The sequence below is a fragment of the Rhinolophus sinicus genome, linkage group LG14, assembly GCF_036562045.2.
Source record: "Rhinolophus sinicus isolate RSC01 linkage group LG14, ASM3656204v1, whole genome shotgun sequence".
Lineage (NCBI taxonomy): Eukaryota > Metazoa > Chordata > Mammalia > Chiroptera > Rhinolophidae > Rhinolophus > Rhinolophus sinicus.
Genome location: NC_133763.1, coordinates 35,172,857 through 35,198,356, shown reverse-complemented (window position 1 = coordinate 35,198,356; position 25,500 = coordinate 35,172,857). Strand labels below are relative to the sequence as shown.

Sequence of the window (25,500 nt, the reverse complement as noted above, 5' to 3'; positions counted from 1 at the left end):
TTTTCTTCCTATTTCCATGAGAAAACAATACCTTCTAAAGGAAGCACTGAAGATCATTCTGGGAGGTTGCAATACGCTATGATGTGAATAATAAAAAGTCAAAGGTTCCTAGCTCTCTTTAGTTTTCATTTGAGGACGCTGTATCTTTGAATTTACATGAGTATGTTTAATTAAGCACAACATTTTTTGATTTAATTAGTCCTATGTCTTATTTCTTATTCAAATTTCAGGAGTGTTCTCTATATCAAATTGTCTGGGAGTTAGTAAACTCGTACACTTCTTCATTCTCTAGATCCAATTCAATAAAGATCTGTGACGATATTGTCTTGTGTAGTTCAACAATTATTAGAACGAATTACCAGATGCCCTCACTTATTCTGAAGTAATAAGCAGTTACCTGGCTTTAAAAAAAATAATCCCGAGCATCCCAGTTTCTGGTACCCTCTCTCATAAGAGAGCTGTACTTTCGCTTTGATAAAAATCTTTGCTCCTCTACCTCTCCTTCCGAGTCCGTGTTCTCATTCTTCAGGTACGTGAGACCACAATCTCCAGGCACCAGACACTAGAATCCTGTAACACTAGCATTAAGGGGCCAAAAGAAGCATATACAGTTTTTACGGATCCTGAGTCTATGGAAGGTAAGGAGGTAAAAAATGTATCGCATCAAGCTCTGAGGTGAAGTGAGCTTACTGGGAGAAGAGGAAAGCTCCCCTCAGCGGCCCTTCACTGAGCTCACCCTCTCCCTGACTTGTGTGGCTGATGCCCAGGGTGCTGGGCCAGTCCTGAGCTCTGTGCAGTGCAGGGACAATGCATCCTTTGGATGATCCACAAAATGTGGTTCTCAGCCTAGTGTCAGGTCACTCCTGCTCAAATATATCTGCCCGGTGAGGACCATGGGATGGGGTGTCAGGCCTGCACAGAAACTTCGGACAAGACAAACAAAGACAGTGCTCTGTCTGAGTTGCCTTCAGGCACCTGAGAATAGCTTGAGGAGATGAGGGCTCTGCTTTCTGCCTTTTTTTTTTTGGTTACCAATGTCTTACTGCTATGTGGCACCATCCCCCAGGCTCCAAATGTACCAAATGACTGCGGTACATTTCTTTCCTGTGGCACCTGCTCTGCTGCATCGTAAGTTCTGTCTGCATGTCTGTCCTTCTAGAGGAACAGTAACTTCTCAGCCCCTAACACAGTGTAGCAAGTGCCTGAGTTCACTTTGCAGTTCAATAAATGTTTTGGGGAAGGAAGGGAGAGAAGAAGGGGGGATATAGGAAGAGAGGGAGATAATATTCTCTCTCAGCACAATGTTATTTAGCACATGGAAATGCTAAATTTCCATGTTATTTAGCACATGGAAATGCTAAATAACTGATGACTGAATTAAAAAGATGGTACATGAGTATCATGCTGAGTGAAATAAATCAGATGGAAAGGAACCAGAACCAAATGATTTCACTAATATATGGGATACAAAGCAAAACAAACCAATAATAATAATAATAATCTCTTTCCAAATCTATTCCCATGAGATCTTCTACCAATCTATATGTTAATACTTAAAAGTTCCTCATTAGTACAAAGTCATGTAACTTTTCACATTCGTGAATCTCCTTAGACATCTCTAGCTCAGGTTTAGGATTATGAATACAAATTGTTGTTTTTAAAAACAGGATTCTGTTCTTTTGGAGAGGCTTCCTTACTTTATCTTATGTAAAGCCTTCTGAATCTTTCATCCTCACCTCAGTTATGCATTGAAAATAATATTATTTTTCTGTTTTTGCATATGGAATGAGAAAATTTCAGGAAAATGCCTGGATTTACCTCTGAGTTACCTGAAACACATAGAAACCAATGCTTACAATTCTGTATCTTCTTTGGTCCTCGGAAATTCTCAGACATACTGTTTCCCTGAAAACAAGACCTAGCCCTACAATCACCTCTAATGCACCTTTTGGAGCAAAACTTAATATAAGACCCAGTATTATATATTATATTATATTATATTATATTATATTATATTATATTATATTCACGGTCTTATATAAGACTGGGTATTATATTACAGTAAAATAAGACTGGGTCTTATATTAATTTTTGCTCCAAAAGATGCATTATTGCTGATTGTCCGGCTAGGTCTTAGTTTGGGGGAAAGACAGTATTTGCCAAAAGCGTTCTATCTGTAAACTAATGAGAACGAAATCCTTGGACCTTAACAGAAAATTTCAATCTGGCTCTTTTGATATTCATAGATTTGTTGTATAGAACTCAATTGGTAATAATCTTGAGGAACCAGGTACATCTCCTGTTCCTTTTTAGCAGGCTGTTTAGGTTTTCAAAGTTAAAGAAGAAAAATGCATGCACTTATCTAGCCATCCACAAATATCCAATGCTTGGCTCTCCAAGGACTATTCAGTTAGTCTTTGTACTATCTACCCACGTCAAGGCCCCCTCCACCCTTTTGGTACACTTGTCTTCTGTCGGTGGAAGAAAAGTTATAAACCAGGATCTTCCCGTCCTGGTCTAGCACCTTACTAGTTCTTACTAGCACATGACTATCGGGGTGGGGGAGATGGTTGACATTGTAATTAATAAATAATTCCCCCCAGGGTTTGTCTCACTATTTATCATGGTACATGTTTTACGGGTGGAGAAACAGGGTGGGATAGAGTGGTTGTTAAGTCAAGCACAAATAAATATAATATGAATCACTGGGAGTGGGAAAATAAAAGTTACAAATGCCATATTTTTGACCTAGATTATCTACTACCTTGGTTGGAGCTGAGGTGGAGAGAGTTTGAAGACTAGGAGAGTGTTTTGTCAAGAAAGACTGACTGCTATAATGCATTTGGAAGAACAATCATATACTGAAAAACTTACATTAAATTAAGAATTTAGGCAGGATTTGAGAGGATTAAATATGAGTAGTGACTTTATAATCTAGCAACAGAAAGTTAAATTAAAGATTGAGGCAGGATTCCAAAGGAATCTTTGAAGTTGAAAATCTGTATTTTGGAAAAGAATTAGCTTAAATGATTTATAAGAAAATGAAGAAGGTACACTAAGTACCTTGTTTATGCCAGGTACTTTACATATTCTCATTTAATTGTCAAAATAAGCCCAGCGATAAGAAAAATTAGTTCATTTTGTCCCCAAAGAAGCTCAGGTTCAGAAAGGTAAAATAACTAACCCAAGGGCTCATAGCTCTTGCTCTTTCATCCACCTCCCTCCATTTTTATGAATAACCAATCTGCTCAGACATTCATGGAAGTTTAATTCAATGTATCTTTATAATGTGAGCTAAGATTCAGTGTTTCCATTTCAGCAATGGATCATTAGTTAATCATGACTCACTATTTAACCATCCAACATGGACAAATGATGGGGATATTGAGAATTCTGAAGGAAAATAATATCTTATTCCTGTGATGGATAGCATCTGAAAGAGTAGACAGAATGTGCATAAATCTATAGAAAAAAGTATACACCTACAGAAATATGGATCCATCCAGAATCATTTTGTAAGCAATAAAACGAGAAGGAAGTGACTGATGATGGATGCTAGAATGACCTGAGTTAAGGTAGACTAGATATGTTTATGTCTACAAGTTAAATTTTAACATGAGAAAATATTCATATGTGCCAGACATAATTGAGTGTGACCAGTCCTCATAGCAACCTTGTTTTGTAAGCAAATTTTACTGGTGATGAAACTAAAACAGAAAGGTCAAGCATCTTGCAGAGCTGGTAAGTGGCAGAGCTGGGATGTGAACTGAGGCAGTACCCGAGTTGCTGTTCTTGCATTGACCTTTCACCTTCAATGTCAATGTGCCATGTAAGTATGCGACTATGTTCATCTCGGGACATAAAGATTGTGGTTCCCTAACTGTTGACATGCATTTTATATGTGAAAACACTTCCCTGTTGTTCTTAGAGGAGTAAGTTCATTAATTTATTCAATAGATCCTTACTGAATACCAACCATGTGCCCCACAGTGATCCCACTGGGGACAGAGCAATGAACAGGACAGACCAGGACCCTGCTTTGTTACATGCACAGTACTAGGCACTCAGCACCATTAACAATGCATTACTATGATTTTGTTTTCGAAAATAAGCATGTTTTCATTACCTTGAATAAATTACCTACATTAGACTCTTCTTAATCCAAAGGTATCCTTAAGAACTACCTTTAAAAACGAGCACCATTGTCCTAAAAATTCTATTAAGTAGAAAGGTTTGGGCAAATCCTATTTAGAACTGTAGTTTAAACACTCTTACAGACTTAGAATGATTTTTGAATGAGCACTAAACCATGTATCTTTGCAGTAGTTATAGCATATAATATTACCATAATGTGGTAAATCACTCTTGTTCACTTAAGAAGTTTACTCCCACTGCCCCAAATCACTTATTATGTATGTTGTTCGGTGTCATCTGTCCTGTAATCATCAAGTAATTAATTATTAAATGATGTTTATGATAATGTGGAGGGTAAGGTATTATATATTGAAGAAATTCACACTGCCATTAGTATCCCATTCCCAAACTACCAATCATTTGCCAAATGTAAATGGCCTTTTTTTTTTTTTTGGCTTAACAATGTTGCTTTTTCCTGATGATCAAGGCCCACTTCTAAAAATCATCAAGCTACAAAACGTTAAAATGAATGAATATTCCAGAAACCTGTAAGGCAATTCTACATTTTAAGAAGGGCAGGACTCGGGATATTTTCATCCTCTTGCCTGGTATGCACACGTCTTTACCCGCTCTCTTGGGTGGAGGTTGTGAGCAGAATCAGGCTCTGGGAAGCCCCTGCCCCCCCCCCCCCCAAGTCTTCTGCTTAAACTTGTCACGCACGGCAGGGACCCACATGGCATCACGAAGCGGGATCTGTACATATCTGCAGTTCCATAGCTAGTTCATGCCCACGCACATGCGTGTACGCAGGGGTGCGGTTTGTATGCATGCGGTGTGCGCCCGCGTCCTCTCCCTCTCCTTTCACTTGACCCCTGAAGAATCCGGGCTGTTCCCTGGGAATCGTGGAATAGCGAAATGAGGCAAATAGTCTCTTTTTCCCCTGGTGGCTGCCTCCTCTGGTTCCTCGGGAGCTGCAGTGTCTCATATCACAAGCAGCTAATAATGGGAGACAGAAGATGAGCAAGAGGAAAATACAGGAGCGAAGAAGGGAACGTTGTGCAAGAGACGATGCCTCGCGAGCTAGCCAGCTATGATTTCTGGGTTTTTACATACAAAGCCCTAGGAAGCTGGAAGGGAGGCAAAGAACCCCGAACCTAAAAATCTTCTGAGATTATTTTTCTAACTGCACCTGGAAACCACCGCTTGGCGTGTGTCCTGCGCGGGGTTAAGGAATCCAAGAGAGCGCCGGCTGAAACTCGCCGCGCGGCCGCTGCCACTTCGCGCTTTGGTGGCGTTTGCGAGCCGAAGACGCGTCCACGCACCATTTTCCCAGGCGGTGTGCGGGTTTCTTAAACCTCCCAGCTGTTGCCTCAGAAGGGAGTTCTAGAAGCTCCTTCTCTGCTGCCTCCCCTCTCCACCCTCCTTTTTGGTTTTTACCCCACGAGGAGCTTCTCCAGCTCCACTGCGTCCGCCCTCTGAGGGGTACATGTGCCACTGTGCCGGCTGCTGCCGCCCCGTCCGCCGACGCCGCCTCCTCCGGGCGGACCTGGGGGCTGGACCCCGCGCTGCAGCATCGCGAATGCTCTTTCGCCTGGGCGCTGAGGCCACTGCCGGTCCCCTGGGACTCCCCGCCCTCCCGCGCGACCCCGCGCCCGGGCGGGCGGCGCTTGCGGAGGGCAGGGGGCGGGGAGGGGAACGGGGGCTCGTCCAGGGGTAGCCGTCTCCGCCGCCGCCTGTCGGTGCTGGAAACCCGGACCTGCCTCCGCCTCTTCCTCCAGCGGCTCCATCCCGCCTCCCGCCGCCCCCGCCGCCGCGCCCCCGGCGGCTGCCTCGGCGGACCCGGGAGGCGTGCATGCCCCCGCTGCCCGCGGCGCTCACCAGCAGCATGCTCTATTTCCAGATGGTGATCATGGCAGGGACGGTGATGCTGGCGTACTACTTCGAATACACGGACACGTTCACCGTGAACGTGCAGGGCTTCTTCTGCCACGACAGCGCCTACCGCAAGCCCTACCCGGGCCCGGAGGACAGCAGCGCCGTGCCCCCCGTGCTCCTCTACTCGCTGGCTGCCGGGGTCCCCGTGCTCGTGGTAAGCCCTGGGGTGCTCGCCCGCGCCTCTCACTCCCTGTTTTCGCCCTTCGCCTTCGGGGTTGAGGCCCCAACGCGGCCGCCTTTGCCTTCTAAGTTCCTGCAAGTTGCGGACAACCCTTTCACCAGAGGACATTCTTCCAGGGCGCGTCAGGGTGGGTGCGAAGAAAGCCCCCATCTCCTCCCCGGCCACCCCCGCACCTCCTGCGGTGGCGGCCGTGTTGGGTGATGGAGCGGGGAATGGGTGGGAAGGGGGCTATAGGAGGTAATGGTGGGGGGGTGGTCGTGGGTGCTGGGGAGGAGTTGAGCCATTGGTATGAATTTTGACTATGTCTCCTCTGTGGCCTTGCTCTTGGATTGCAACGGAAAGATTAGCTAGCAGCAGCGGTGTCGGCGAGAGGGAGAGGGGATCAATTGCTGGGGTGAGGAAGGGGCTCCTGCTCGGGGTGCCTATTCCTGTTTTACCACGGGGTGCCCATTCCTGTTCCTTCCTCTTCAGATGAAAGTGCCAATGGGGCTAAACTGACCAGGGATCAAATCTCTAAAAAAGAATATGAGAACTCCTAAAATAAGAGGCTCCAGCAGTAGTGCTTGCTGAAAAGCAGGAGCTGTGCTTAAATTCTGAGGTTTATTTAAAGGTTGCTCCTCTCCCAGGGCAGCTTGAGTCCTTTTCTCTTAGAGCCTCCCTGCGAATGCCTTTTGGATATAGAGACAGTGTGTGTGTGAGACACACACACACACACACACACACACACACACACACACACACACATATGCAATTATTAGGATAATAGTCATATAATAATTTACATACGTGAATATGGTGCAAAGTTATTGGTAGGAGAATTGGTGGTATTTCTTCAGAAAACATTATGGTTCCTGTAGTATTGTCAAATTATTGGAGGTTCCCTTCCTCTGTGGTACTGCCTCCCTCTCTACCTTCCTCACTCCCTCCCTCCTTTCCTCCCTCCTTCAACAGATGACAGATAACAAATAGGAAATTAAAAAATGAACAGGGAAGTGTTAGTTTCAGAGGCTGAATGTTAAGAACATTTGTCGTATGTATTAGGTTTGGATATTCGTGTTTTCTTTGATTTTAGAGGAAATGATTTAATAATTTACAAAATACTGAAAAGTGCCTAACACACATAATGGAAATCTAGGTACAAAGCAAGGAACTTCTTGCTAACTTCAACGTAACTTTGTTTATCGTGGGTACTGTGGCTTCCAAGTCACCTCCAGCATATGAGTTTGAGAATGTTGAACCTTGTACCAGAAACTGTTTTGTTTTATTTTAATTGTAATTCCCTAAAATGTGTCAGAAACCCAAAATCCAGCTTCATGTTTATTTGTTTCTCTCACCTCCATTTGAAAAGCTGGAAGGGGAAAAAATGGACTTTTGTTGAGGCCCTTTTTGCTTTCTGCAGATGTTGAGCTTCCAGGTACATGTTCTCTGGAAACTAAATAGCTCAGGGTGTTTTTTCCCTCTCTTTTCTTTCTTTCTTTCTTTCTTTCTTTCTTTCTTTCTTTCTTTCTTTCTTTCTTTCTTTCTTTCTTTCTTTCTTTCTTTCTTAAATAAAAAAGCTTGTCATTTTCAGGACACTGGTTTGATTACAACCATAATCAATAATGTCTGTAACTTGTCCCTTGGTAATTACTATGCTGTGTTTTATTTAAATAAGACAGCACTTTTCAGATCTTAACCATCCATCTACAGTGGCAGGTGCCAGTTAGAAACATTAACATACTGGCCTGAAGATTTTGATTATTCTCCACTTAGGGGGAACAGAGGAGGGGAAAGGGAATTAGTCATTACAGAGTGCCTACTCTGTGCTGGGCGCCGAATCATCATAGCCAGTTCTATTTCTCAGAGCAGCCCTTCCAGGACATACTCTCTCTACTTAACATTGGAGGACACTGAAGATCAGATAGTAAACTAGAAACACTGAAAACAAAAGTGGTGGACGTGGTGTTTGTATGGCCATGAGACTGTGCCAGGTGCCATGCTTCTCAGTATTTCCAAAGAACTTGTTCTCTGAAGGGAGCCAGAGATGACTGATGGGCGGGCATCAAGAGAGGATCCAACTTGATTTACACATGTTGACTTTTAGTGCTTCAGGCACAAGAGCATCAGTCTGCAGAGAAGCAAATGGTAGGTTTCAAAGGGCAGCTATGCTCTGGCCTTTGTTTCCCCTTCTGCTCTTTGGATAGTGCACGCCCGACATGAGAAGTTGGGAACACTAATGGCAGCTCTGCTTTTCCATTCCTGTTGAGAACACTGGCTTAGCACAGCCATCACTTGTTGAGTTATGTACCTTATACACATCTAATATTTGTATTATTTCTGAAAGCAATTTTATTATTGTCACCTACCATTTGGGAAAACTGAGACTTAGAAAGATGAAATAACTTGCCCAAGGTTCTACCCAGAATTTTAACCCTACTCTGTGAAACTCCCAAGCCTTTGTCTTTTTTGTTACAATATGCAAATTCGGTTGATTCATAAATCATTCTGCTCAATACATACTTCAGTCTCTTTCTCCATCTCTTATATTTTATGGACTGTAGTGATAAAGGTTCTTCATAATATTTATATTTTTAACCTTTGAAACTCATTTCTAATGATTTAGATTAATTTTGAAAAGTAATTCTCCTCACTACCACAAACTTTGGTTTTCTTTTATACTTGCTAAATTTATTTATCTGAAAATTAAAAGCAATATATTTTTCCATGTTACCACTTTCATATAGTATTGACTTGGGGCCCAGGCTTGGAGTTTAACAAATTTGGATTCAGATCCAAAGTACATCCTGCTGTTATATTAACAGTTGGGAACTCTACTTGCTGGGTAACCTTGAACAGCTTATTTAAGCTTGTTAAGCCTCAGTTTCCTGTCACAGGATTTTGAATATTCAATTAGATATAATATATAAATGTCATCCTTGGTCAATAGTTGATGCTCCATAAAATATCACTATATCATTAGCATTATTAATAAAATAATTTAGTAAATGTTTACTGAATTCCTGTGTGGCAAGCACCATATAAGCTTATAAAGGAAACTTCAGAAGTAAATCATGTTCACTGATCTTAAGGAGTTTACAGCTTAATTTGGGGAATTAAGTAAACACACCAAAGGTCATAATATAAATCATCATTATAAAAGTGTTATATGCCCAAATGTACTTGCAAAAATTGGGGAGTCTGAATAGCAGGAACAGTAAAAATCAGAACTCTGTTCTTGGAATCAAGTCAATGACTCCTATCTTTGAGGACTCTTCCATTTCTTCAAGTAGGCTAACACTAGCTAATATTTCCTATGCACCCGACACTGTTAGGTACATTTAATGTGTTCATTTACTGCTCACCATGGTAGTACTTTCTTTAAACATAAGTACTATCATTTCATTAAGCCCACTTTGTAAATGAGACATATGATATTTAGTGAGATTATATGTCAGACTTGTATTAACTTTTATAAATCCATTAATATAATTAATTTCACAATAAACTTATGAAGGAGACTTGGATGTAAGAAAGATTAGATAACCAATTTGGAGTCCCACAGTAACAAAGCCTGTGCATTTAGTCCTTTTGTTATATACCATTATCCTAACACATTAATGAATCTTTTAAGATTTTGTCACAGTGATTCAATATTAGAAGAGTCAACATTTTCTCAAAACTTTTATCCTCAATTTCATTGTTTCTGGTTTGATGGAAGCTTTGTGTTCCAGTGTGATAATGGCTTCAGTGTGTGGTGTAGGAAGTTGTGTTTTTCCTGTTAAGCTTGAAATGTTGTGGAAAAGTGGGTGGCAGCAGAAGGGACTCAGAGGTATTTCTGTTCTGAAGGCATGTTTCTTACCTCTGTAGCACACACAATATGGTGCTTCAGGCACCTGCATTTATGGGGATCCACCCTCTGGTTCTAGATCTGCAAACTGCGGTGCACAGAGAGAGAGGGGATTTTAGTTCTCAGGTGTGTTTCTTAAAATGGGACTTAGCCCTTGATTTGGGGGAACAGTGAACATACTGTAATGCTGTATATACATATGTATGTATGCATCATCTTTCTAATAAGAGCCTCCAGGGCTTCATCAGACTGTCAGAAATGTCCAAGTTCCCCAAAAAGTTAAGAACTACTTTCTGAGGGTTTATGAATGTATTTAAACTCCCCCTCGTCACTCTTAGGAGCTTTCTTTACTTAGATATTCTCATTCATGTTTATTCATTCATATCCTCCCTCTTTTTTTCTGTTCCTCCTTCCCTCTGTCCCAGGGTTCCTTTTTGTCTCTCTTTTTCAGTTTATCCCACCCCCTTTGCAAACTGATAAGGAGAACCTGATGCTGAAGGGGAGAGCAAAGGCCTGGGCTCTAAAATCCAACTAGCTTTTCCTCCCTCTCCTTTTCCCTCTCTCTCCACCTCTCCCTCTGCCTCTTCTCTTCCCCGTCCTTTTCTCCTTTTTCCTTTCTCTGTCTCCTCCTCCTCCTCCATCCCCCATTACTCATTATCCCTGTAGCTTCTCTGATCCAGTTACCTTATCTGAAAAAAAATATTGACTTATTCTTCCTATATTTCTGAGCTGTTTTGAGAATCAAATGGATGACCATGCACTTTGGAGACAGTAAATAACTTCATACATATGAGGAAAACCTAATGAGTTATGTAAACACCTCATCGTTGGAGATGGTTATGTCTGCTTGTAGCATGGCTTTGCCAGTCTAACTCTGTGGTCTGGAAAAACAAATAAGATTGTATACTTTTCTGAGTTTCCTGTAGAGAGAATAATAAAAATAAATAACTCGAAAAGCCAATATGAAATGATCTCCTAACTAATTATTACAGAGTATTACTCCATACCCAATTCTGTTTTTCAAAATATTTCAATAAGCTCTGAGTATTGTCAAGAATCATCCCATTCATTTGTGTAATTTGCTGTTGCTTGGACGCAGATAATGAGTAGACCTATTCACTGCTCTTCGAGAGTTAAGACAATATTCATGAAATTATATCTCCAAGCCTCAGTTTTTTTGCCTGTAAGATTGAGAGAATGATACTCAGCATGATACCTTGTAAGAATTAAACATAAGCACGTGTTAAGTACTCAATAAGTTCTTCTAGCATAGATGCTGATAATATTTATTGATTGTGCACAGCAAAAGGACATCAGGTATACTAATCATTTCTGTTCACATTCACCCTCTCAGATAGTATATGTGCTAACACATCTAGGGAGCTTAAGCAATTCGCTCCAGTTGGTAAATGACAGATCTAGGATCTCAACCTATTAACTTCAAGTCTAACGCTCTGGTGGCCACAGGCAGATTTGATTCATAGCATTAAGTGGTGGCACTCTTAGAAGACAGGGGAGAGTTACGCATATTGATTATATGTCAATGTGCTCTTTATGGTATTTACATGTACGTTGATGTATAGCCTCAATTACAACCAGACACAAAAAGGGAAATTTAAAATTTGTGCTCAAAAACAAAACTTCATTGGTTCCTAAGACCAGTGGAGTAACCAATAAAACTTGGACTCGGTTTTCACAGCTGAACATTCCCATCCATACAGGTCGAGAAGGCCAGTTCTGATGTGAGCATTATGATCTCAGCCTGGAGTTTGGAAGATTCTTCTGACAGATTTTGGAAAATCATAATGAATATCATTCTGATGCAAGATATTTTAAAATATGTGAAATGAAGTTCTATATTCAGTACTATTTAAACTATTTCTGAGAATGCCAGTTTTCACTCAGCAGGCTGGTTACTTTTTAAGTTATATTATGACAGTTTGAGAATCACTGTCAGTAAAATTACCTTTCTTTTTTTCTAAAAACAGAATCATAGAGATTTTTCTCCAGACCAGGTGCATTTAAAACTCTAGACATTCTTTTTGTGGACCTTTCTGTCTGAGAGAACATGTATGAGTGAAAACGCGTGCGTGTGTGTGTGTGTGTGTGTGTGTGTGTGTGTGTGTAGTGTGTATATATATATTTTTGTGTATAATACTTTTGTAATTTTTTGTATGAATACATTCTTATCTCTCTTGCTTCTAAGCTCTGTAATGCTCTTTCCATTCCTCCCTCCAAAAACCGCCAACTTTCTGGGACATTCTGCTATATCCTTCCAGACCTCGCTTCAACTCTTCTGAGCAGATCTCTTGCCCCCATCCTCCAATGAAGTAACTGAATTAGCTTCTGTGATTCCTTCACTTCTTTCACAAATTATTGCTTTAAAATAACTTTATGTTGTATTTATTTTTATTCATGTTTCCATACTTTGTGATGCTCACTAGACTTGAGCACCTCAGAGTCAGGGTGTTGTAGTCTAACTCAAGCCAATTTTGTCATACCCAGTTCTTCAGTTATTTTCTAGATACCATTTGAAGTTTGTGATGATGAGGTTGTAATGACTCAGATCTGCTGAGCATGTAGTTAATAACCATTCATTAAAACTGGCAAAATAGTCCATGTACCCTATTCTGTAAATTCAGTAGTTTGAGTGTTTGAAACCCTATATGAAAAGTTCAGCAAAGCCCCGAGGGATTCTGTGTCCTCAGGCTGACATGCTTCAAGCAGAAACGCTCCTAAACCAATGGCTGGACTCTAGGTCCCTCAAGAACAAGCCATTGGGGTATATAGGTTACAGGCCTCACTGAAGTCTTACCCTTGTTCATTCAAGGGTGGGAAGTATCTCCAAACTAATTTAGTCTATCCACAGAGCTTGAAAATCTTTAACTTCACCAATAAAGAGTCCATTTTTAGCATTCATCATGCTAATTAAAAGTCACTACTTTCATCAATAAAAAATCATTTTTTAGATACACAATGCTAATTAAATCAGTTGTTAATTAACATAGAGATAGCAAAGACTTGTCGCAGCCTCTTTGGAGTGGGACAATTTTGATTAAATGCTAGGGACTACCCAGGACTTCCTCCCTCCCCCCTTCCTCATTCCTTCTTTCCTTGAGGAAGTATTTGTTGAACACCTCTCAGGTGTAGCAGACCTGGACTATAAGGATAAAAGAGGTTACTTGACTTTCTCCAAATCCCAAAACCAGGATTAAAGTCAATCTTCCCCTCCCCCCATTTTTCAAAGCAGTATCAGGAAATAAAAAGCTTATGAAAGCATAGGGCAGTTAAATACAAATGTAGTCCTGACATATCTATGTATTCCAAAATAACTTGTGCCATTTCCTTTCTAAGGGAGGCAGGATTTGGGTTGATATAACCAGAACCTCTATGCTGAGTAAATTGTGTATTGTGTTTTTAATTCAAATGATCCCCGTTTTTTAAAGGATGCTTTCAGTAGTGCCAGGAGAAACTGTACTTTTCTATTGAGTTTTTTTTTTTTTTTTTTTTTTTTTTTTTGAGATTTCAGATTTAGCTTTTTCTCACACTGGGGTGCACAGAAGCACTTTTCACACTGAGAAACAGTTTATAATTCCAGAGATCTCATCAAAGCAGAATGCTATGTTCTCACAGACACCAAAATTGAGCATTCTTGGATAGAGATAGCACACCTGGGGCCCCATCTTGTAATTTAAAATGAATTCCTGACATTTCCAATTAAAAAGCAAAACAATATCTTTGAGTAGGTGGCAATGACCTCTTCCTTCATATGTGTCTTTGCCACATTGGGTTTGCTCAGTAAAATGAATGAAGAGACTCAGTCAAAACTATGTGACAACCCTTTTGGTCTTTCACAAAGAAAGCTTTGTTCCTCTTCCCTCTTGCTTCTCATCACATGATTACTTGGGGGGGGGGTCCCCTTTTCGTTTTTCCTGGATGAAGTCTAGAATACAGATACAGGAATCCAGTAGACACTTTATTCAAGCCACACTATCAGGCTATTTCTGCCACTCCATTTTCGGAAAAGACTTGTGAATCCAATATGAGAGAGAACATGCTTTGTAATTGGAACTTTTTAGTCATGAAAGAAGCCTTAGAGATCCTTTAGTTTACCACTTAATTTTCAGATGAATGAGCAGAGAGATTATGTGACTTGCCCAAGGCCATGCTACTAATGAGAAGTTACACAAAGAGTTAGCAGTATATAAGGGCACTTACTGCTGTTAAGTGCTTTACAGGTATTACTAACTTAATTCTCAAAACAACATTGAAGATTGGCACTATTGTTATCTCAATCTGCAGATGAGGACACTGAAGCATAGGAAGCGTTAACATCTAGCTCAGAGCCCACTGCAAGGAACTGGCATACCTAGGCAGAATGGCTCCAAGGTGCCTTTAACACGGGACAGTCCTTGTCCCTGTACTGGATTTTTCACCGCCTCCTGAATGTGTTAAGACCACCTGCAATGCATCTCACTGCATAGCAGTATTAGTTGGGAGAGAGAGGTGGAGTATGTGATTATGAGTTCTTTTCTTGTGACTTTATACTGTTGACTGAAAAGATTTTACACTTCATTTGTGATAGTGAACAGGTACGGTAGTAGCAGATAAAGAACAAGAGCATTGAATTCCCAAATAATTTGGCTCTGTTATGCCTTCTTTTACATTCCTAGCTTCAGATCTTTTCGGATAAAAAGTAAAACTACATGTGACACTCACTATAAGTGATTATAACAAAATCCTACCCATTTTTGATGCACAGATTGGAAATTCGTATAGTGTGATTTTAACATAATTATAACACTACATATAACTCACATATAACATATCTGCTTCATGCAAGGCATAGTCATATCTTTGAGGTTTGGCAAGTAGTTAGAGGCATGAAAGAATATTCAGCGGTATTAATATATTTAAGAGAAAAGCATAAACATTTCTACATTTATATTTTATTATATTTTGAAGTCTTTTTTTCTTTTTTGAAGGGACTTAAGAATATTGTCAAAATGACAGCAAAAACCCTTGGTCCAGTCCTGTGGTGCCATTTACTGGGAAACAGTAGAGACTTAGGAAAGCAGTTCTCTTCTATGCTCTGGTTTCTGTTATTCCCCCTGCTCTTCTTTTCCATCTATTGAAATATTAGGTTGGCGCAAAAGTAGTTGCAGCTTAAAAGGTTAAAAATAATTGCAAAACCCGCAATTACTTGTGCACCAACCTAATGCTTCCCATCCTTTAATTTAGGTCCTTCCAATCCCACCTCTTTCCTAACTCTTGCCTTGAAGCTTGCAGTCAACAGTGATCTGTATTTTCTTTAAACTTCTTTTTTGAATAATAGTCTTTCCCCCTTATATACTCTCCGTAAAAAAGGAGGGTAGTTGCAGATGCGGGATGGGGAGCTGGAGCGAAAGCAAGACAGAATAAAAGAAGCTGCAATAATGTGTACTATTTTATGGCAACAGTGAATGCAAATGATCGGTAATAAATTTTGTACATGCAGGTTTCATGATGATCTGAAATTAAAATAAATAAAAAAAAGGAACAGTGACTCATTGGCCTGATAAGCAGGGGACCTGAGCTTTCCTCCTTGCTGTAACTCACGGCTCCCCAGGCAGCCCTTTCTGCATATAAGACAAGCCTCACTGTTAGGAGACCTCTACCTTACAATGAAGTAAAGTCTGTCTCTGAATCTTCCGCTCACTGGCCTGTCTCACCCTTTGAAGCCACATGGAACAACCTGGATAGTTTCCCAGCACAAGAAGTTGTTTTTCAGTTCTCGACTCTTCCTTTCTTGAGACTTAGAGTCTCCATCTTTCATGGCGGGGATGTGAGTTCAGGTCACCATGTTGGCCACACACATCTGACTTCATTTGCGATGTCCTATGTTTTTAACATGTTGCGTACGGCGGGGTTTAAATCCCTCATGAAGATTCTCGTGATCCGTAGGCAACGTGTTAAGGTGTGGCACCAGCACTGAATGATGTATTCCAGGTGTATTTTTACTCCTGGCAAGCAGAGCAGGAATTTTTTATACTGTTTCTACTTTAATGCACTAGCCTTGGGGTTGGTATAAAGCCACCTTGTGGTTAGTTGTCTCATCTGTAAAGGAAGTAGATTAAACTATTTTTAGATAGGCAAAAACACTGCACAATGATATACACTGTCCCCCTCCCATGACTACGACAGACATTACTAAGAGATTGTGGTATGTTCTTTTTAATTGAGATTAATATGGGCTTTCAGTCTTTAAGACAAAGCTCTAAGTAACCTCTTCTAATTGGATTTGCCATCTTGGAATCAGGCTATTATTAAAATGCTTCTGATTGTATTAGCACATACAATGGTTATTCATTATAGTTGATTACATACAAATATTTTGGCCTTCAGAAGATTATAAATACTATAGACCAGCAAATAGGCCTCATATATCTTTCCTCATCACATAGTGTCTAATATAATGTCTTTCCAATAGTAGATATAGGTAACTATTTGTGTATTTTAAGGTAACAGAATTAAAGAAGCAGAAATTAGCATGATTTGGGGTACTCTTTTCTTTAAGACTGTTTCAATTGACTAGGCATTTAAGTAAATGTTAAAGTATATTTAGCATTTTCATGATAATGAAAACTAAAAATATTTTCATATATTTAGTTTTCATGATAAAATATATTTAGACGAACTACTCATTCATAGATACTTAGGTTATAAAGTACAAATTTTTTCAAGACCCAAGTCTTTAATATTTTGCTTTATTTCTTAGTTATCCCTGATTTCAAAGAGTTTCCTCACATACACCCATTTAATTTTGTATTTAATCAAAGTTATGTAAAATGTAGTTCAAAATAAATTTTATTTACTTCAAATGGAGACTATTTCAAACACCTATCATTTTGTTTAAAATTTTTAAAAAATCATATTTTCCCTTTGTAGCAACTAATTCATTTCTCCATGTCTTTAATTGTCCTTAGCACATATTTTTAAAATGTTAAATTGTCACTACTTAAGCATTTTTGTAGCATATGCTGTTTCTTCACCAAGTGTGACATTTTCTATATTTCAATACTTTTTTCCCCCAGTTCTTCCAAAACCACAAATTGGTTGATTTAAAGAGCACTTCATCTTCTTTCCTATTTTGCAAATCAAACCACCAGTACATTTTACATCTGAAATTTGTATATATAGTATATTAGGAAACTTTCTTCGATGTAGGATTCAGAGAGTTGGCAATGTTTCTAAATGAGATGAGTCATGATTTTATTGTCACTCAGGTTCTCTGAATCATACTCTGTACATTTTCATTAGTAATCATAGACTAAGAGTTGAAACATTTGACTCAATACAAGGAACTATTTTTGAAAAGAGTTCTTTCCTCAGAGAGTGATAAAAATTAGTGGTACTTTAGAGAATGACATTAATGAGTAAAGAAAGATTCAGTGCTGCATGGGCAGGCAAATCACTTACAACTTCAATTAACTTCGGGAGGAACTGAGAAAATGAAATCAGGATTTTATTGTTTATGGATACTTTGCCTTGAAATGCAGGATTTCCCAATTAGGGTGAAATATCAAACAAGTGCAAATTAGCACCTCACTTATCAAATGGGTGCAAATGAAATAGCCTACTAGCAATTACATTAAAGCACAATGATCTGGTATTCAGTAATTCATTCCTTCTTGTATTCATTAAAATACGTTTACTGAATCCTCCCTGGAAGAGGCTTTGTGTGTGTAACGGGTTCTGCATATTTAAAGATGGGAGAAAGGATTCCTATCCTCACTGAACTCAAATATACTATCCTGATAGAGACACATAAATGGCAATGGGTGTGGGGTGAGGAAGACAGAAGAAGGAATGATGAAAGAGAGGATTTCTAAGAGGAGATGATGTTAGCTAGTCAGGGAAGTGAGGGGTTCCAAGCAAAGAATGTGCAGCCCTTTAGGCTGGAGAAATCATAGGTTGAAGGAACTCCAAGAATGCCTGGAATGGGAAGGTGTATAACACAGAAGGGATTAGGTTCAGAACACAAAGCTGTTTAGTGGGAAATACATTACAGTAATACTCAGAGATGAAGTCAAAATTCCCACCCCACCCAGCTTGAAGAGGTAAACCTGTGATACACGTTCTAACCTCTTAACCTCACTATCTGCAAAATGATGCCCCATTCAACATCTAAGTCTCCTTATGTTACAAAAGTAATTCTACTTCTGTGACTGACTTTACTTTAGTAAATTAAAGGAAAAACATTAGAATGTTGTTCAACGTTTTAAGGAATCTGGGGCAATATTCATCACATTGGTCTCTGCTGCTAAATGTGTTCCAGAGTACTTACATTTTTAAAATAAACAGATCACTATCAAATCAACTTTTAATTAGATAATTACTAAGAAGTTAACTCCAATGACACACACACTATATGATTTTAAATCGTTATTTGCTACGTGAATAATGCTAAAAGATCAATATTTGTACAATTATGAAAGTTCATGTTGGTAAGCACAGCTAATTTAAATTGGCAAGGATATTTTTGTTACTGTTGCTATGTTTTGCTTCCATCTTAAGCTTCATCTTAAGCTGCATTTGCTAAATTGTTTAACAGGTGTGCTCACCTGTGTAATAAATGTCTTAAATCTCCTCATTATAAATTGGAAATTAAAGGGAAATAGGTGCATCTATATGTTGCTTTAGAAATCTGGGGACATGATATTACAGTTCTTTCAGCAAGTGTGGATTGAAATGTATGTGAAATAGGACAGTACTATTCTTGGTAGGTGAAACTCAGATTTTCCAGTTTATGGTATTAAGGATTGAATATGCTTGGCTTTCTTGCAAGATGGTCTATACTTCTAAATTTAGTCATCTAATTATAATTTGCATTCATGCGAAATGACTTTAAAGAGCACACAAGACAGGCTTTTACACATACCAGCTTTGATTGGATTAATTGGATTTACATAAATGTTGTGTTGTGAATGTGCTAGTGTCTTGGCTTCATTCATGTGGAAGGGAGAACTTAAAGGAATTTGAAAGAGGAAACACATTATAGGTTGCAAAGAAAGCTTGTAAAAGCAGTCAGGTTAATGGCATGGCAAGAACAAACCATAAAGAGCTAAAGCAGTCAACACTTTGGCGATGTGTAAGTTGGCCACGTCTGGAAAAGCTGGGCATAGGAAAAAAGAGGTGGGAGAGTCAGACCACAGAATTTAGGTTTTTGTTTTCCCCAAAGCAAAAAGATCTAGAGCAGTGCTGGCACCTGACGAGGGTGTGATTGCAAAGACTGGGGGAGCTGGTGGTACATTTAGGTCCAAGAAGGCCAAGGCACGGATGGCAGCTTGGATTGTAGCAGGCAGGCTTTTGGCCATCAGAGACCGGTGCTGAGCCAGGGTCATTGAAGAGATGACAGCCTGGGACGAGGATGCTGAGAAGTAGGGCAAAACGGGGCAGTCTGGTCAGAATCAGCAAGGCCAGAGGACAGCACAGGTGGTGACATGAGGCTCCCCAGGTGCACAGTCTGGGGCATGAGGCTCGGCAGCCCACACTGCATCACCAGCAGCGAGACCAGGAAGCCTTCCCGTTAGGCAGCCATCAGTGACTCAGAAATTGATTATGAGCAGAGTCTAAACAACAGATGTGAGGTAATAGAATTAAGAAGGCCTTGATGTGGAATGAAATTTCTGACCTTACAGCTGCTAGTGCAGAGGTGATCTGCCGAACATTCATTCACTCTGGCATTCATGGGTTAAATAATGTGACATCAGACACCAACAAAACAACAACATGACCCCTTACATGTAAAACTCTGTTATTCACAGAATGGGTCACAGCACTCTGATGGCGTGGGTATTGTAATAATTTAAAAATGATGAAACCCAGACTCAGAAAAATTAGATTTGCTCAGTCTTGCAACCCAAACAGTGGCAGAGGTTCATTCGATTAGATCCTGTCCCTGGTGTTTTAAACGTCTGTTGAAGTTCTTTGCAGTGAGTGAAGAAAAGGGCAGTGAGAAGAGCTCTGCTGACCTCAGGAAGTTTGCGGTCCAGTCAGGGATCCAGTCACGCAGAAATAACCTTCACATTTTGAAACTCATCCCAGTACTAGAAGAATACCTGGGACGCCTGAGACCGGGCAGGTGGCTATATTAATGAGTGAAATGCTGTGGTAGCCCAGTGAAGAAAATAATCAGCGTGAACTCAGGCTATAGAGAAGGCTTCTCTGACAACATGGCATTTTATCTACTCAATGACAGGAGGCTTCCACGAGGAGTGGGTGTATTTCAATTTGGTAGGAAGGGAGAGAGAACTAATATTTATTGAGGTAGATTTAGAATCAGACATAATTTGTCGGGATCCTGAACCTACTACTAATTAGTGTTCTATAGGTCCAGTTACTTGCCCTCCTTGATTCTATTTTCTTATAGAAGGTGCTCGTTGTATAGAAGCCAGCGCTTTCCAGAGGCAGGGAGGGCTAATTTAATTTTCACAACTGTTCTATCATTTTTGTATCATCATCACCCTTTTGCAAAAGAAGAAACTGAGCCTCAAAAAATGTAAGGTCACTTGTATAAAGTTAAGTAACTTGAAACAGAAGGTCTTCCTGGGTCCAATTCCCATTCTTTTTCCACCATCCTCCAGTGAGTGACATGCAAGGCATGTGTTCAGAGAGCCCAGGGGAAGTTTTGAAAAGAAGGAGCATATTTCTTCCACTTAGTCCATTTGATTGTATTAGGGAGTTTGTACGAGGAGAAAAAAGAACAAGTGGGGAGAACAATAATTTATGTGTACAGTGGTGCCTCGCTTTTCGAATGTCTCCATTTCGGTTTACGAACACCATAGATTTTATAGATCTATGGTATCATTAGATAGTAAAATTCATGCTAAATTTGCAGTTTTAGGGGTTGATTTTAAAGGTCTGGAATGGATTAATCCGTTTTGCATTACTTTCTATGGGGAAACTGTGCCTCGGTTTTCAAACGTTTCAGAACTCGAGCAGTCTTCCAGAATGGATTACGTTTGAAAACCGAGGTACCACTGTAATTGAAACACGTCCAAATGCAACCATGAAGCATCTTTGATGCAGAGAAGGAGGTTTAGAAACATCTTTGATGGATGATGTTCCAAATGAACATCAAATCGCTGAGATGCCAATTGGAAATTTTGCACTTAGAAGGTCCGGTGAAGTAGGTCAAATGATATAAACATACTGAACTAGTGAATCAAGACCGTATTGAGTTGAAATAAACAACCAGAAGAATTTATGTGTAATGGGTGTTTTGAATTAGGAGAAAACAGCTAAACCAATAAGAACATTAAATAGAATAGAGATGAAAGAAAAATTGGGTGTTAGTTCCTTCCCATAGCATTACCTGAGATTTATTTGTATTTATCTCTTCTTATCTCCTTTTGTCAATTCTGCTTTCCCCAAATTATTCTCAATTGATGTATGATCCCAGATAAGTAGACAGGATAAAAAGGGGAATATGAGGGGTTGTGGATTTCACGGCACCATAAAAGAGGATGCTGTCCTGTGACTGAATATGTGATATGAATAAAGATTCTTTTAATATATTAAAATATTGGCAAAGGCATGAATTCTGAGCCACACAGATTGTCTGTATATGAGTGTGTAGAGGGATGATGAAACACTGCCACCAAGGCATGGCTGTGCTGTCAGGTACACAAGCGTCCCAGCCAGATCCTATGTTTGCCATAGCTAACACCATTTACTCAGATGGCAGCTATTCAATTTATGAATCAACCAAGCCAAGCCTCTTTTCTTTTTTCCTATATCTCCCTAAAATACCCACCCACCACTCTAGAGTTTCATGTGTATTTATTTATTCCATCCACAAATGCATACCCAGTTGTTTGCTGGAACATTTTATCTTTTTTTAATTTATTTATTGGGGTGACAACTGTTGGTAAAATTACATAGATTTCAGGTGTACAATTCTGTATTACATCATCTATAAATCCCATTGTGTGTTCACCACCCAGAGTCAGTTCTCCTTCCATCACCATATATTTGATCCCCCTTACCCTCATCTCCCACCCCCCACCCCCTTACCCTCTGGTAACCACTAAACTATTGTCTGTGTCTATGAGTTTCTGTTTCTCATTTGTTTGTCTTGTTCTTTTGTTGTTTTTGGTTTATATACCACATATCAGTGAAATCATATGGTTCTCTGCTTTTTCTGTCTGACTTATTTCGCTCAGCATTACACTCTCAAGATCCATCCATGTTGTCACAAATGTTCCTATATCATCTTTTCTTACCGCCGAATAGTATTCCATTGTGTATATATACCACAACTTCTTTATCCATTCATCTATCGAAGGACATTTTGGTTGTTTCCATGTCTTGGCCACCATAAACAAAGCTGCAATGAACATTGGAGCACACGTGTCTTTATGTATAAATGTTTTCAGATTTTTTGGGTAGATACCCAGGAGAGGGATTGCTGGGTCATATGGTAATTCTATTCGTAATTTTTTGAGGAACCTCCACACTGCCTTCCATGACGGCTGCACCAATCTGCATTCCCACCAACAGTGTATGAGGGTTCCTTTTTCTCCACAGCCTCTCCAACACTTGTTACTATTTGTCTTGTTGATGATAGCCATTCTGACTCGGGTGAGGTGATATCTCATTGTGGTTTTTACTTGCATTTCTCTGATGATTAGTGATGTTGAGCATTTTTTCATATGTCTATTTGCCATTTGTATGTCCTTTTTGGAGAAATGTCTCTTCAGGTCGTCTGCCCATTTTTTAGTTGGGTTGTTTGTTTTTCTGTTGTTCAGTTGCATGAGTTCCTTGTATATTTTGGATATTAGCCCCTTATCGGAGGCACTGTTTGCAAAAATCTTCTCCCATTCAGTTGGTTGTCCCTTTATTTTGTCGATGGTTTCTTTTGCTGTGCAGAAGCTTTTAAGTTTCATATAGTCTCATTCGTTTATTTTAGCTTTTACTTCCCTTTGGAGTAAAATTCATAAAACGCTCTTTGAACCCAAGGTCCATAAGTTTAGTACCTATGTTTTCTTCTATGCAGTTTATTGTTGCAGGTCTTATGCTTAAGTCTTTGATCCATTTTGAATTAATTTTGGTATATGGTGACAGATAGCAGTCCAGTTTCATTCTTTTCATTGTGGCTTTCCAATTCTCCCAACACCATTTATTGAAGAGGATTTCTTTTCCCCATTGTATGTTTTTTGCTTCTTTGTCAAAAATTATCTGTCCATATTTATGTGGTTTTATTTCTGGGTTCTCAATTCTATTCCATTGGTCTATGTGTCTATTTTTCTACCAATACCATGCTGTTTTGATTATTGTAGCCCTGTAGTACAAGCTAAAGTCAGGGAGTGTGACACCTCCAGTATTGTTCTTTTTTCTTAAGATTGCTTTGGCTATTGTGGGTCTTTTGTGGTTCCAAACAAATCTGATGATTTTTTGTTCTATTTCTTTAAAAAATGCCATTGGGATTTTGATGGGGATTGCATTAAATCTGTATATTGCTTTGGGTAATATGGCCATTTTAACTATGTTGATTCTTCCAATCCATGAGCATGGAATGTCTTTCCATTTCTTTGTGCCTTCTTCAATTTCTTTCAAAAATGTCTTATAGTTTTCAGCATATAGGTCTTTCACATCCTTGGTTAAGTTTATTCCTAGGTATTTTATTCTTTTTGCTGCAATTGCAAAAGGAATTGTTTTTTGTATTTCTTTTTCTGAGATTTCATTGTTAGTATATAGGAATGCAATGGACTTTTGTAGGTTGATTTTGTAGCCAGCAACTTTACTGTATTCGTTGATTGTTTCTAATAGCTTTTTGGTGGAGTCTTTAGGGTTTTCTATATATAGCATCATGTCATCTGCAAAGAGTGACAATTTAACTTCTTCATTCCCAATTTGGATGCCTTTTATTTCTTTCTCTTGCCTGATTGCTCTGGCAAGGACTTCCAACACTATGTTGAAAAGCAGAGGTGATAGGGGACAGCCCTGTCACATTCCTGAACGTAGAGCAAAGGGCTTCAGTTTTTCACCATTAATTATGAGATTAGCAGAGGGTTTGTCATAGATGGCCTTTATTATGTTAAGGTATTTTCCTTCTATACCTATTTTATTCAGTGTTTTAATCATAAATGGATGTTGTATCTTGTCAAATGCTTTTTCTGCATCAATTGATATAATCATATGATTTTTGTCCTTTATTTTGTTTATGTGATGTATCACATTGATGGATTTGCAGATGTTGAACCATCCTTGTGCCCTGGGGATGAACCCCACTTGGTTGTGATGAATAATCTTTTTAATGCATTGTTGTATTCGATTTGCTAGAATTTTGTTTAGGATTTTTGCATCTGTATTCATCAGAGATATTGGTCTGTAGTTTTCTTTTTTTGTGTTGTCCTTACCAGGTTTTGGTATCAGGGTAATGTTGGCCTCATAAAATGAGTTAGGAAGTACTGTCTCTTCTTCAATTTTTTGGAAGAGTTTGAGCAGGATTGGTATTAGATCCTCTTTGAAGGTTTGGTAGAATTCACTAGTGAAGCCATCTGGTCCCGGACTTTTGCTTTTGGGAAGGTTTTGGATGACTGATTCAATTTCATTACTGGTGATCGGTCTGTTTAGATTTTCCAGTTCTTCATGGTTCAGCCTTGGAAGGCTATATGTTTCTAAGAACTTGTCCATTTCTTCTAGGTTATTGAATTTGGTGGCATATAGTCCTTCATAGTATTCTTGGATGATCCTTTGTATTTCTGTGGTGTCCGTGATAACTTCCCCTTTTTCATTTCTGATTTTGTTAATTAGTGTCTTCTCTCTTTTTATCTTAGTGAGTCTAGCCAAGGGTTTGTCAATTTTGTTAATCTTTTCAAAGAACCAGCTCTTTGTCATATTAATTTTTTTCTATTGTCATTTTGTTCTCTATTTCATTTAGTTCTGCTCTGATTTTTGTTATTTCCTTTCTTCTGCTGACCTTGGGTTTCATTTGTTCTTCTTTTTCTAGTTCTTTAAGGTTTACTGTGAGGTTATTTATTTGGGAGTTTTCTTGTTTCTTGAAATAGGCCTCTAATGATATAAATTTCCCTCTTAAAACTGCTTTTGCCGCATCCCAAAAATTTTGGTAGGATGTAGTTTCATTGTCATTTGTTTCTATGTATCTTTTGATCTCTCCTCTAATTTCTTCTTTGACCCAGTTTTTCTTTAAAAGTATGTTGTTTAATCTCCATGTATTTGTGTTTTTTCCTGCTTTCTTTTTGCAGTTGATATCCAATTTCAAAGCCTTGTGATCAGAGAATATGCTTGGTATGATTTCAATCTTGTTAAATTTGCTGAGGCTGATTTTATGTCCCAATATATGGTCTATCCTTGAGAATGTTCCATGTACACTAGAAAAAAATGTATAGTCTGATGTTTTAGGATGAAGTGCTCTATA

At 39.2% G+C, this 25,500-nt stretch overlaps 1 protein-coding gene across 4 annotated transcripts in view; it reads left to right on the top strand.

Annotated features, from left to right (window-relative positions):
• Positions 1-4,856: 4,856 nt before the first annotated feature.
• Positions 4,857-25,500, top strand: part of PLPPR5 (phospholipid phosphatase related 5) — a 112,268-nt gene continuing 91,624 nt past the window's right edge. For 2 of the 4 annotated variants that reach the window (XM_019747040.2, XM_019747039.2), the window contains exon 1: positions 4,857-6,223. In XM_019747040.2, the coding sequence (XP_019602599.1) occupies positions 5,987-6,223 (237 nt within the window). In that variant the 5' untranslated portion in view covers positions 4,857-5,986. The remainder of the gene's footprint in view (positions 6,224-25,500) is intronic. The other 2 variants (XM_019747043.2, XM_019747041.2) reach the window with 2 other exon arrangements.